General features: G+C 40.9%; 1 protein-coding gene across 1 annotated transcript in view; it reads right to left on the bottom strand.

Annotated features, from left to right (window-relative positions):
* Positions 1-12170, bottom strand: part of mvb12bb (multivesicular body subunit 12Bb) — a 32283-nt gene extending 20113 nt beyond the window's left edge. Inside the window, exons 1-6 of the mRNA XM_069138509.1 lie at positions 12145-12170; positions 10456-10557; positions 5102-5197; positions 3157-3247; positions 2001-2130; positions 1767-1871 (exon numbers count right to left, since the gene is read on the bottom strand). Coding sequence (XP_068994610.1) covers positions 1767-1871; positions 2001-2130; positions 3157-3247; positions 5102-5197; positions 10456-10548 — 515 coding nt within the window. The 5' untranslated portion in view covers positions 10549-10557; positions 12145-12170. The remainder of the gene's footprint in view (positions 1-1766; positions 1872-2000; positions 2131-3156; positions 3248-5101; positions 5198-10455; positions 10558-12144) is intronic.
* Between the last annotated feature and the right edge of the window lie 1356 nt (positions 12171-13526).

The raw sequence follows: 13526 nt of genomic DNA, 5'->3' as shown, positions 1-13526 counted from the left end.
CACCTTAGCCTTGATGCAATAACTGTGTGCATCCCATAATGATGCAACGCGCTGCAGTTACTGAGCACCGCAGCGCTCTGCTGCTGAAAAAACCCCAACTGATTTGTGGTTTACGTTTGTACACAACTCTAACAAGCTCTTACTGCCCGAGGCAACGTAACATTTGAGAAGGATCACTGCAGCTTTCAAAATTATAAGGGTCATTAAAAATTTACACATTATTGACTGTATTTAAAACATCTTTTCCACTGACTGTAAAGAGCACTTAAATTTAAGAGGTGCTATTCTCCAAAGGCCATAAAGTTGTTATAGATAGCCTGAAGGAGGCATGGAGGAGAGAAATTCCTCCTGCTGAATATGAATAAAGCATAGTGGTGTGATACTGCACAGACAGTTACACTGTGGTACTGTACTTACTTAAAGAATCAGAGTGTGTTGAGTGGCTGTTTATAAATCTCTGTGTCAAACTATCTAATCTGTGACTTTAAAGAAATTAGAGAACTATTTATAGCTTTATGTATGGCTGTCTGAAGTGCATGTAACGACACAGAAATAAACAGTCAAAGAACTGCCACTGTGTAAATTGCCCACAGTCCTGTCCTTATGTGTCAACGCATTACGGATGGAAATACTCTCAAAAGAAGACTCTCGACTGTGGAATGAATTTTAATGTTAATACAAAAACAGCAGCCTGTGATCTCAGCAGGCATCGGGAGGGGGGTGTGAGTCGCTTCGAGGTGCAATTTATTCCAACCTCTGAGCCTCACCAACTTGAAAGTGGGCTTCAAAAGGACTGAGGATTACCGGCAAGAGTTGGGAAGGCGCACATGGGCCTGAGCGCTCGCCATTACTTCCAACACATCAAAGATTATTGACCATCGACTTCCAAAATATGGACGAGTCACAAAACTCGACGCAGTTTGAGCTTGGGTTTTGAATCCACAGCTGTCCATTTTATTGTTTCATCCCACTGCGTTAGCCATGTGAACAGAAGCTCTGTTTTCAATATGCCTGCTGGCATCCGCCGCTCTGGCCTGTTGTGGCTTTTAAGTGGCTTTTACTCAGCCCCGGCACAGGATGGCAGAACATAGCACTTCAACCTGGCAAAGACATCAGAGCCCCGTGCCAAGCTTCCCTCTCCACAGCACGACCACACTGAGGAGGAGTCTCAATTGTTTATTTACAATTTGCTGTGGAAATCCCCAGCTCTTCATTGTGATAAATAATTGAGCTGTTTGATCTGGACACAGTACAAAGGTTTGCTCCATTCACTCGGCGGCCTGAGGCGGAGGAAGCCGGAGCAGCATGAGCATGAGGAGGGGACAAACATTCCAGCATGGCATAGATCTTGGAGCTCTCCTCCCTTCCTCTGCAGCTGTCGCTCCCTCTCTGGGCTACATCTCCTCCTCTTTGTCTGCACAGTACAACACTCCTGTCACCTCAGTCAGAGCAGCGACCTGCCTCTGCCCTCCTGGGACACACCGCAAATAGCAGGAGTTTAGCCCTCATTGAACTCATGTTCTTGTTCAGGGGATCCTGTCTAGTTAGCCTGTCTCTCCGGTTCACCCTCGCTACCTCATTGTCCAGCTACAACCTTTACGGCAGATTGCGCCGGGAGTGATCAATTGCTTGTGTCTTCATTGTCGTACATACGGTGCAGAAGAGTAACAAAAGCTCACGAGTACATTGAGTGGGAAATAAAAAGGAAAGCATGGAGGAAAGTTGAACTACAAGTTGCACTGCTGAATATTGTGGCATGATGGTACCTTGCTGTGTCAGGCAGGGCGTCACTTGGAGCTGTGCTTTTCTGGGACGACTGATGCTGAGGCACATCTCCCACCCGATACCATATTCCCATATTGTTTATCTCACTGTGTAAAGATAAAAAAAAGGAGAAGTGTTTCACAAAGTTTTAAAAAGCAAAGTTAGCAATCCTACCAGCAAATGACAAAATGAGTCATTGTAGGATTTCATTCATTCCCGGTGTCAAACAAGCTCACCCTATACAGGTGTAGTTAACAAGATGGTACTTGGACTTTGCGATGATCTGGATGTCACATACAGCTGTCGCGACAGCCTCACGAGGGCTCATTTTCACACAGAGCCTCCTCTTCCTCATGGCAGCTTCCTCTGATGAGTCAAGCACACATGAGGGTGTCAGAAAAGAATTGGTGGTTGAATACTCACTTCTGTCTCTTCTGAGTTTCAGGCTAAAAAAAAGAAAAAGATTTATAGACATTTACAACCTCTAGGAGAAAATATATATTCACAAATCCCATGTGTACTTTGCTATTTAGTCATTACCAGTCTCAGAATAAGAGATGAGCCAATATCAGTGTCTGGGTGACTTGCTATGCTCAAAGGGAAATGACTGGACACTGGAAAGCCACAAAATTCACATGCATTATTATCGTTTTTATCATTTTAGTCGGTAAAATGACAGCAGCAAGTGAATCCTCCATCAGCTTTAGTGCACAACAGGGATTTCAACTCGATATTGTAGATAGGGACTCATACATAATGTCACATGTATACATTAAACATGGATTCACATAAAGTAATAAAACATTAAATTACAACATGGCCAAACAGAACATAATCTCTTTTCTTCATTCTGGCAAAAAAGCATTCCCATGCTTTCTTATATTGCATCTGTGCCTCGCTCATTTATTTCCCCTGCAACACTAGAAAGTCTAGTGCAAATGCAATGATAATAAAAATAATAAACAAGCTGTCCTCACTCCCCACACCAAAATATTATTACATTTCCAAGGCATGGATAGTGAGGGGGGGGGGAAATACGTAGCACTCAAAAAGCACTAAAGCATTGGGGAATGCATTTCATTAATATTAGATAACCCCCAACCACTCGTCCTCTCCCCAAATAAATACATAAATAAATAAGCCCCTCATAAAGAAAAGCACAGCTCCAGCTGAGATAAACAATGACTCATGATTCTCTTCTCTTGTACCTCCAGGGCAAAATGTTTATTTTATTTCCACAGTCTGCCATAAATTAAGCTAACCTGCACCCATAAAACATTCACTATCTCAAGCAAAGCTGCCCCTGAGGACCTCCGCATAAGCTGGTCGGAGAGTGAAAAAACAAGACGGGGAAGGGAGGGAGCCTGTGGTCGGTATTGACTGTTTACTTACTTGTGTCCATTGTTTCTTGCACAGGTGTGAAAAACTCGGGCAACGTGTCCTTAATGTCAGTCAGCTTCAGGTCCACGACTACAGCAGGCCCCTGAAGGATATGGAGAGCAAAAGCAAGACATTTAAAACCACATATGCAAATTCAACTTTTACAAAAAGGACAAGAGAGCAAGAAGAAGAAAAGGTTAGTCATTTTTGGAGGGCTCAGGGGAGAAAATGTAGAGATAATAGAGTTGGTGATTTACTAAAAGCTCAGGAAGTCTCTAAAGAGAATGGTTGACAAAATAGCTCAAGTAATTACTCTCTAATAGCTTTTTTTGGAGCGAGAGAATGCATCTTTGAACTTGTAATCATTCTCAACCTTTTGGTGAGAAGCTGCGGGATGATGGGAGACAAGAACAGGCAGTCTGATCAACAGAATGGGACTAGTTAAAAATAATCAGGGACTGTGTAGTTGACATTTTCAAGCATGACTCTTCCCTGCCTCCCATTACATTTTCATTTTTTGCCATAATAAATTGCAATAATACACAGCGGCAGTAGAGAGTGGGGCGAGCCAGGCGTGACTTGATGCGTCCGAAAAAGCCTGGATTCCACTGCTACTGTTGCCCGACAGTCATTACCATTAGAGACATTTTTTATTCATAGTTTTTATACTGACGTAAGGAGGAATATGGATGAATGTTATTACTATGCATGAAGCCTTTTTTTTGTGTGTGTGTTTTCCCTTTTTTTGGGTGGGGAAAGATTTTTTCCATCAGGACCTGACAAAAGGAGCTATCTACCTCCAAACTAGAGTATGATAAATCACAAACTATTTACTTCCCCCCACATAATTCAGGGGCTAATTTTACAGAATCTGTTTTTGTCATAGACAATTACAGTGGGAGCTCCATTGACTGGCAGACAAAATAGCCTTTGTTGATGGCTCTGTCATGTTTTATTTGTGTCAAAGTCTTTAAAACAATGTGGACACACATTTTAAGATAATATACAGGAACTAGGGAAAGGCTATTTGTATGCTATATACTAAACTGAGGGCCAGATTGAGCTCAGGCACGAGGCAGCCGCTGCCAAGGTGCCTGGCTTTTAGAGGACATAGTGAGAAAAATATGACTTGATTAAGTCCTAAAATTGAGCTGATGCAAAGTAATAGCAAAAAAATGCAGGTTTTGTTTACAATACTGTCGGCATTATCCACCAGCAACCCCGGGAAACTTAATTAATAGACAGCCAATAGTAAGCTGTATGAGCCGAGGTTGGACGGGTTGATAATCCTGGCGATGTAAGCAGGCGTATTTATGGCCACAGTGCAGCTGACAGGCGAGCAGAAACACATCAGCTGTAGGCTGCAGGCATGAGTCCAAAAATGACCCAACAGCATTATAAGAAATAAAATGCAAAGATCATTTCAGCCACACGAGAGTCATGGCTGCTCAAATTGGGAGCTGTTACAACAAAAACAATCTGAATGTGATTTTTGTGGTGTAATTTCTTCCATAAAAAAAAAGTACTTTCATATTCAAAAGTTATATGTGCATCAGCTTTCAAGAATCACTGGTAGAACCATTTTTCTCTACAGGGACACTGTTGATTGAATAAATTGGAATAGTTAAAATACAGCTCATTGTTATTTCATGAATAAACATAAATAATACCCTCAGGAGGGCCTACAATATGAAAAATATCTCTGTGATATTATTCATCTGGAATATGCATGCAAATCCATTATATGTAAAAACTTTAAAACTGCACTGCCAATGCTGGCCTTTTTAAGTGGGACTTTTACTGATCAAAGTGCAAAGTGCATGAAGATATTCGTGTGGCAGAGGAGTGCGGCTAATAGCTGCTGGCGGAGGAAAAAAAAAAAAAAAAAAAAGCGCTGCAGATGAGGTGTCGGTGAAGAACTCAAAGGGAAATGGGAGAAGTTTACATTCAAGCTTACAGTTTTTCTGGTGAAACAGAGGTAGCGGGTGACCTTGGATTTGAATAAGCCGTCCTTCCACAGGTCGGCATCACAGCCATCTGTTGTTTGTGCAACCTACGTGAAAAAAAAAAAAAAAAAAAAGAGCGAAAAAAACAAGGAGAGAAAAAAAACATGCAGGAGGTGGGATAAAGTTAATGTATGTATGCCATGAGCATGCTGCTTTTGCCTCTTCCTTTGCATACTAGCCTTAATTAACGCTTGCCTACACTCGTGCTCCATCTCATTAGTGCGCTGCGTGGGTAAAGGAGTCTTAGCCTCCAAAAAGGTGGCTAAAAATATCATCCCTTGGGACCAGGCTGATTAAAGATGCCCTGACAAGGATCTGCTCTAATAAGGAAACCAAACTTCAATGTGCTTAAAAGGGAAAGCAGGGATTATATGTGGAGTAAATATGGAATCCATCTTTTTTTTTATTTTAATAAACCTGCTGTGATATTCCTTGAGCAACACACAGGTAAACCGAGAACACTGCGCATGCACTATGAATAGCATTACTTCAATTATTTAAGGTGACAAGTTTTCCAAGAATAAATTAGAGAGAATTTAAAGCACAGGTCTAAATCCAAAGACCTGAGCAGTTTGCCCTTGTACAATAGGGCCATTTATAGTTGTAAACGAGCAGTAGAGTCAGTAAAAAAAATAGATTGCATCATATTGACAGCATGTGGGCACCACAAGTCAAGCTCAAGGTCCTACACGACATTGCTATGTAAATGCAGGTACGCAGGGCAGAATGATAAAGCAAAATCTAACCTGCAGACTGCATCACAGAGACTCCTCCATCGTTCGAGCAAATATGCTTGGCTGAAACGTCATGTTCCATTGCCTATCATGTGAGAATCACCTAAATAACTGCCACAGTTATTTTCTAAAGGGATCCTTTACAAAGAAGAGTCAATCTAATGAGGTTCATTCAAATGAAGAAGTCATAGATCTCTGCACCCACCCACACACATTACCCCCTTGACAATAATGATGAATGACCCCGGTGACTGGGTGGGGGGGAAACATGGCATGGGGAGATTCATGCAAAACCACCACTGACTCGATGGGATGAGAGCGTAGACTGGAGTCGGAACGGAGACAGATAGTAGGATGAGAGAGAGAGAGAGAGAGAGAGAGAGAGAGAGAGAGAGAGAGAGAGAGAGAGAGAGAGAGAGAGAAGAAGAGAAGATGAGCGGAGAGAGGGATTGCGGGGCGTCTCCAACAGCAGTTCCATGAAAGGTCCCAGAAGGAGCCTATACATCACCAGCCTCCCTCTTCCTTACAAGACAACCCGTCTTGGCCACTTTTTCCAGGTCAGTAGCCAGCGCATTCTGTCAGCGTAAACAAAGGGCTCGCTTTGTGAAACCCAAAGTCAAGTTGAGGAGTAACGAGGGCACGGTCCTCCTCGGAGGCACCTCAGGCATCATCCTGCCACAGCCGCCGGCAGCAAGGATGCGACGCAGCTTGAATGTGAAACGCCGACTGCTGAGCCACGGCAACAAAAAGCATGTGTAAAGTTGCAGTGGCTTACCTCGCAATACTTTCAAGTGTGCATGGCTCCGTCATTACACAGACTTCAATGAGGAGAATGTCACATGTCTGATAACAGATATCAGAGCTCTGATATTGAGATATGCTTGTATCATTTGATTTGAAACGCAATGACAGATTCAACTGCCACTTCCTAAAATCTTCAGCTTGCAGTGATCTAAAAAGCCCACCTATGAAACATGTCTTTAGGGGGGTGCTTGAATATTCCTATGAACCATCTCTGGAGACAGACACCACCAGCAAGTTGCTATGAAAGCACTGAGAGGTACAGCTGTGGATACAAAGATATAAAAGCATACAATCAAAAATCTCTGGAGAGTGAAAGCAGGTGAAGAAGAAATAGGAGGGGTACAGGGAATCAAACAGACTTTTCAAAGAAGAACAGAAAAGCTGGAAAGATAAAATGTTTCAGGTCTTATCTTTCAACTGAAAATAAACTGACTTCTGACAATATATACTAAAGAACTAAAGCTGCAGCTCCTTTGACAAAAATAACTTAAAATTATTGTTTAAAATTTTGGGGAAATATCTGAATCGCAGCAAGAAAGCCAAGATTTGTGTAACTCTCATGGCTGTGCATTAAGTGCAGTCGAGTGGGTCCTAGGGTGCGGGGGCAATTAGTTTAGCTGAAAGCTGGGGGGAAACAGCTTGCTGGCATATCCTCTTTGCAACCCTTGCACAGAGCAGGAGTGTGCTCTACTATTTGATGTTGGGTGGCTGCTGGTGCTTCGGCAAAGCTCCTGATCCCAGTGGAACAGCGTTTGATGTGGGCCTGTGCTCTCTTGTGTTGGAACAACCTGCTCAAGTTCAGAGATGTGAGCGCACCGTATCAGAGAGCAAAAGAGGTAATCAGCCCCTTTGATCTGCTCTATAAAATGTATGGTAAGTATGGTGAGCAGTCAGTGTTAAGGAGGAATTTGAAAAGATTTCTGGTATGAAAAAAAAAAATCAATACAGCTTAATATCCTGAGACTTCCCCTCCTCAGTGGTGCATTAACACGCCGATAAAGAGTGTTGATATTTTTGTTTGTATTTCAAGTCTGCAGATGAAAGACCCCATAGTGATGTTCAAAAGATGTTCTTGAAGATGGGATGAATAAATATGAAATAGTGCTTCAGAGTCTGAAAGGCCTTGAATTTTATCTTGGAGACTGACTTGTACTTCACTTTTTATTTCTGGCATGTTATTACCCTCAAGGCTATCTTCTTTTTTATTTTACTTTATACAGAAAAACTAATGTTGAGTGAATTATATCACTCAAAATACAAGCCTCCCAAAGACTCTAAGCTGTCTGGAATGTAACCCTGTTTTCCAACAAACAAGCTATCCTGTCAGGGACAAATGTGTCAGACAGACAAGAAGCACAAAAAAAACAAAAAACACATTCACATCATAAAAGGACAAGACTGAGGCCACTATCTTCCACCCGGAGCAAAGCAGCACCAACTAGCGGGAGTGTCTTTGTAAGTGTGTTTGGTCAGGTGTGTTGTTGCTGCATTACTATCTTGAGGCAGCGGAAAGTGATTGCTGGTAATATCTGGTCTTAAGTCAGTGGCGTAGTATTTTACTGTTATTTTAAGGGCACATTATTCAGAGAGTAATATGCATCTACAAAAGCAGATGCCCAACGTGGGTACACTCCGTCACACTCACATGGACATGCTGCAGCAGCAGCACACGAACATGCATCTTTGCTTTTGTGGTGGTTTAAAGTCAAAATCCAAATCATGATCCAAAAAACTTGGTGGCAAAAAAAAAAAAGGCATTTAATGTCTCGCATTTAACTGCAGTAATAGTTTCCTGTTTAAGTAAGTGTAAACTATTTCCAAACTTAAAACTGCTGGTGTGCTGCACCAGTGGATGTGCAATACGCAGTATTTGCACATCCACTGAGATGAACTGGAGCAGCAGAGGAGGAAGTCTGATGGGGTTTCTCTCCGTTTGTCACTGCCGTGTGTTGTGTATGCAGTTTCCCTGCCAGTGGCTCCATTCTGATGCCAACCCACCATCATCTGCCAGAGATTAGAACAAGCTGGGTGTGTAGGGTGGAGCAGGAAGAGATGGAAACTGGAAGAAGAGGGAGGGTTTGGGGGGCGAAGGATGAAAACAAAAGAGGACTGAATAGGAAGAGAGATCTGCCCTTGAGCTTGTTTTGTGCTTTGTTGAACTTATACACTCTCTTCTCTTTTTTACCCCTCCCCAACTCAGTTAGGAAAAGTTTTCATTAGCCAACCTATCCTGCACTGCTTCACATCCTGACGCATTCCTATTAATGCTGAAGTTGCTGTGAGACTTGTATATAAAGGAAACATGGAAAAAAACCTAAATGATATGGACATCTACCAAACATCATTAAACCCTTCCCTCTGGTGTGTCTACAACACTGATGGCAACCAATAAAGGGAATCCTCCTAATCATCAAAGTAAACCTAATGAATAAGTCATCTAACAGTTAGGGAAGGCTGCCAACATCCTGGCTGTGCATTATGCTACACAATCAGTTTCAACAATTACAAGTACCAGCAAGAGCAGAGAGCCAAAACAAAACCTTTATTAGATCTCCGATTAGACCTTCCACCACTGATTGACAATTTGGATTTTGGCTCTGTCATAATGTTGGCAAAAACATTTTAAACTGTGATGGAAAAGTCTAAGAGGAAACTCCTGCAAAGTCTTTTATTACACTTGTGCTTTGAAAAGGAGATACTATAAAGTGTAGGCTTGATATAAGCCTGTGAAATTCAACTGTGTTTGAAAACATTTTGCAGCTCCTACAGTTCAACCAAATATGACTACGGACGTCCTGATCGAGCTTTATTGGGCACACTCCTGATCAGCCTCAAATTATTGGGTATCTCCAATATCGCGTCCAATCCAATTCCTTATATTTACGCTAATGTTGATTAAATATGTATCTTACACACTGAAATAATAGCCGTATAAAATTCTAAATTTGACCCACCCTGTTTTTCCTGAGCTATATTTGATCAAGATACTGAAAGCTCTGGTTCAAAATAAGAAGTCCAATTCCTCTTCAACTGGAACAATGCAGCTCCAGAAACAGATGTGATGCAATCAGCTACAGATAAGAGATCTCACAATACTCACAGTTGTACAGCAGTGTTACATCCCGATTCCTCTTTTACCTCATAAACAACCTTTGGCAGGATTCAAACTACAGAGAGCACACGACCTAAACAACAGGCATGTTCTAGTTTAGCCTTTCTTTAAGTTACTCATGGAATTACAGTCAATTAGCAGCATGTACCATCATTTAAACAGTGAAAGTGATAATCAGCTGAATGCTTTTTACACTGATCTTTCTATAATGATAAATTTGATAATTTTTGCCAATTTGAATGCCACAACAGAATCAATCACCTGTATGTATATAGCACTTTATAGTTTGGCTTTCTTGAAGAATATTGTACTTTCTTGATTCTTGTTGTTCTGGGTTTTGTACCCTCATGTTTGAAATGCACTTATTATAAGTCGCTTTGGATAAAAGCGTCAGCTAAATGAAATGTAATGTATGTCTGAATATTTTTTTTGATTCAGACACTGAAGTTTTCACCCTCATATGCAGCAAAAAGCTTGTACTGTAAAGTTCCGGCTGTCACTGAGCAACCCGGCAACACAAACAGGCAGAGGTGGGCAACACAGCACAATACAGCAAAGAAAGTATTGGATTTACTTTAGCCAATATCAACATGACATATGCCCGGACCAGCCCTCATACCGATAATTATCATTGGCTCAGGACATCTCTACTCACAACATAGTAGCCGTCAGGGACCTTGCTGAGTGAAGTGACTACTCCGACAGCAGAGATGGAGTCCGTAGATAGCTGGTTGCTCACTTCAGACATGTCGGAGATCTGTTAGAAGGGCAGAAGAGCCTCATCACACTTTTGGCATTTCATCAGAGAAAACATACTAAACTGATCAACAGTTGTTGTTTTTTTTTATTCGAAAACTCATCTTTAGATACATCCACTATACAGTTGAATAGGAAAAGAGATTGTTTTAAATTAGAAAACACTGAATAAATGCACAAAATGTGAATCAAAATGAACATTGCACCCTTCATAGTCATTAGATGGAGAATGGACAGGCTTTTTCTTGGCTAAAGTGGCCACACTATTGACTACTTGATGAGGCTTATTAGGATCTAGAAGAAAAAGTGGACGCCTAATCCAGGATCAAATGACAAGTGAGACCAGTGACAAAACAGCCTTTGGAGAGCACCCAATGACTTCACCAAATCACAAATTAGGGGGACTGATCACATATTTTCAAGGAAGTCCCAATCAATTGCTATCTATTCCTGTCTAAGGGAATTTTTGCCTAATGGGTATGCAAGCCTTTTACAGGGTAAGTGGCTTTACAAAGGTTCCCTTACGCAATTTTATTAGATTAGGTTTAAAGCATTCTTGTACTAACTGACAAAGTTGCTGCATTCAATCTTGATATTTACAAAATCTATTGCAATTAAGTTGATCAAATTAGGGGATTTGCTCCAGAAACAGCTGTCTCTTTAACAAATGTTGGATAGCTGTACTTATTCAAATGAAACAGGATAGCAAATTAGCTAATAGAATGAAGGATCTCTTTGTAACAATAATTTGTTCAAAATGAGCTTTGTTTTTTTTGTTTTTTTTTCCCAGCACAACATCAAGGCTTAGAGACTCATCCGGGCAGACCAAGGGAAAAAAAAATAAAAAATCCATCCAAATGTATTTCCATCTCCAGAGGAAAACATCCCTACCTTGAATACAAACTTGAATTGTATGACTGGTATATCGAACAACGGGTTTATAGTGAGTGTGGTGGACTTGAGGCTCGATCTCCACATCCATAATGCAGAACAGCTATATTAGTCAACTACATGGAGCAGAAGGTAGGTGACGTAATGCTGAGTCCATATCGTCATTCATGAATATTCATATAGCCACGAGTTGTTAAGACAGCGTTTTAGACCTAAATGGTAAACACTGTGGTCAGAAAATCCATCACAGGGACACACAAGTCGACTTCATGTACCAGTCTGTTGTCTTATTAAAAATGTCGAGGTACCGTGTTGATTACAAAAAACAAACCTTCTCGTCTGTCGCTCGCTCGTTTTACCACGTTTTGTTGGAACTTAAGACCAAGGTTTTTTTTTTAAGCATTTATCATTGCTATTTCACAATTTTGGCGTTTTAAATGCGGCAAAGTCCGTGAAACCCCCACCTTTATTACAAGTACAGGTAATTAAAGGTAATTTAGTATATTTCCCGAACACTGCAGCTAACCTTCAACTTGCAGCTTGTTTACAATATGCTCATGTTTACCCTGCCGACCGGCTGCCATATTAATTAACTGGAACTAACTGATAACCGGAGACCCCACCACGATCTCTCTGGGCCGTTAAACCCAGATGTAAAACGAGAAACCAGAGTCCTCCACGTGTTCTTTGTTTTTACCTGCTGAAACCTGTCGTCCTGTTGAGTCCCCGTCTCCTTTTCAACTTCGGACTTCAACCCACCAACCTGTCGGAAGTAAACGCTTCCGGTGTCAGGTGTCGGACATTATTTAACCAAAATGTAAACACTTATCGTGTTTACGACAGTTGCGTGCCAGGTGTAAGATCTCTGTAGATATTTATTCATTAAAAATAAAAAATAAATAAAAAAAGTTGTAAGCTGCTGCGCAGGACCCCTTTTGAAAAGTGATTTAAATGTGGGCTATCTTAAATAATGGTCCTAATCATAAATCTGCAGATTTGCTGAGACACTTGGAAATGCTTAACGATGCAAATAAGAATATGTTGAAATCAGAAAGTCATATGAATGCTTAACGTGCCCGTTTACTTTGTTGGATTGACTGGTGTATGCATAGAAAATAAAGGCCTAAGGCAGTAATACCACATCGACTAATGAGTGTATTTCTTTGCAATAACTTCTGTGATCCAATTTAGCTATTCTAACTAAGTTAAGGTGGTGCTTCACTAAATAACTATCATTACAGGTCAGGCCTCCTGACAGTTGTTTGTCTCTCCAATCATCACGTCATTACTGTAATCAGATAGAAGTAAGACAAAGAGCAATGTATTAGCTTAGCTGTAACAATAGGATGTACATCTCCGAGTTCAAAACTTGAAAGCCTCTTTGTAGACTGTCCAAAACACCAGCAGGCGACAGATGCCTTCCCATCATCAGGTTTATTATCTCTACCCCCATCGTACCAATCAAATAAATTATTTCATTGTGCAACTATTATCCTAATTTATTCAAATCAAAGATGTGTTGCTCTGCTCTGTGACATGGTGCCATATGCCGGTAGGGTGTCTTCACTGGGGCCACACAGTGAGATGTATTTATTGACTTACATGGCTGAACATGATGTGATCAGCTCTCCCTTTTTAAAATTTATAACACTTCTGTAATTCGAGAGAGACGTTCAGGGGAAAAGTGCCACCTCATATGACCGAAAACTTCCACCACCTCCATTCATACTGTTGATGTTAACCGAAGAGCCGGTAAATCATGTGTTTTTATTTAGTTTCTAACTTTAACTTTAAACAAACAAACAAACAAACAGACAGACAGACAGACAGATAGATAGATAGATAGATAGATAGATAGATAGATAGATAGATAGATAGATAGATAGATAGATAGACAGACAGACAGACAGACAGATAGACAGATAGATAGATAGATAGATAGACAGACAGACAGACAGATAGACAGATAGATAGATAGACAGACAGACAGACAGACAGACAGACAGATAGATACATAGACAGATAGATAGATAGATAGATAGATAGATAGATAGATAGATAGATAGATAGACAGACAGA

Source organism: Embiotoca jacksoni, unplaced genomic scaffold (assembly GCF_022577435.1).
Source record: "Embiotoca jacksoni isolate LCO1_2020_lvr unplaced genomic scaffold, fEmbJac1.0.p SCAF_8, whole genome shotgun sequence".
Lineage (NCBI taxonomy): Eukaryota > Metazoa > Chordata > Actinopteri > Embiotocidae > Embiotoca > Embiotoca jacksoni.
This window is presented reverse-complemented; position numbering and strand designations above follow the sequence as displayed.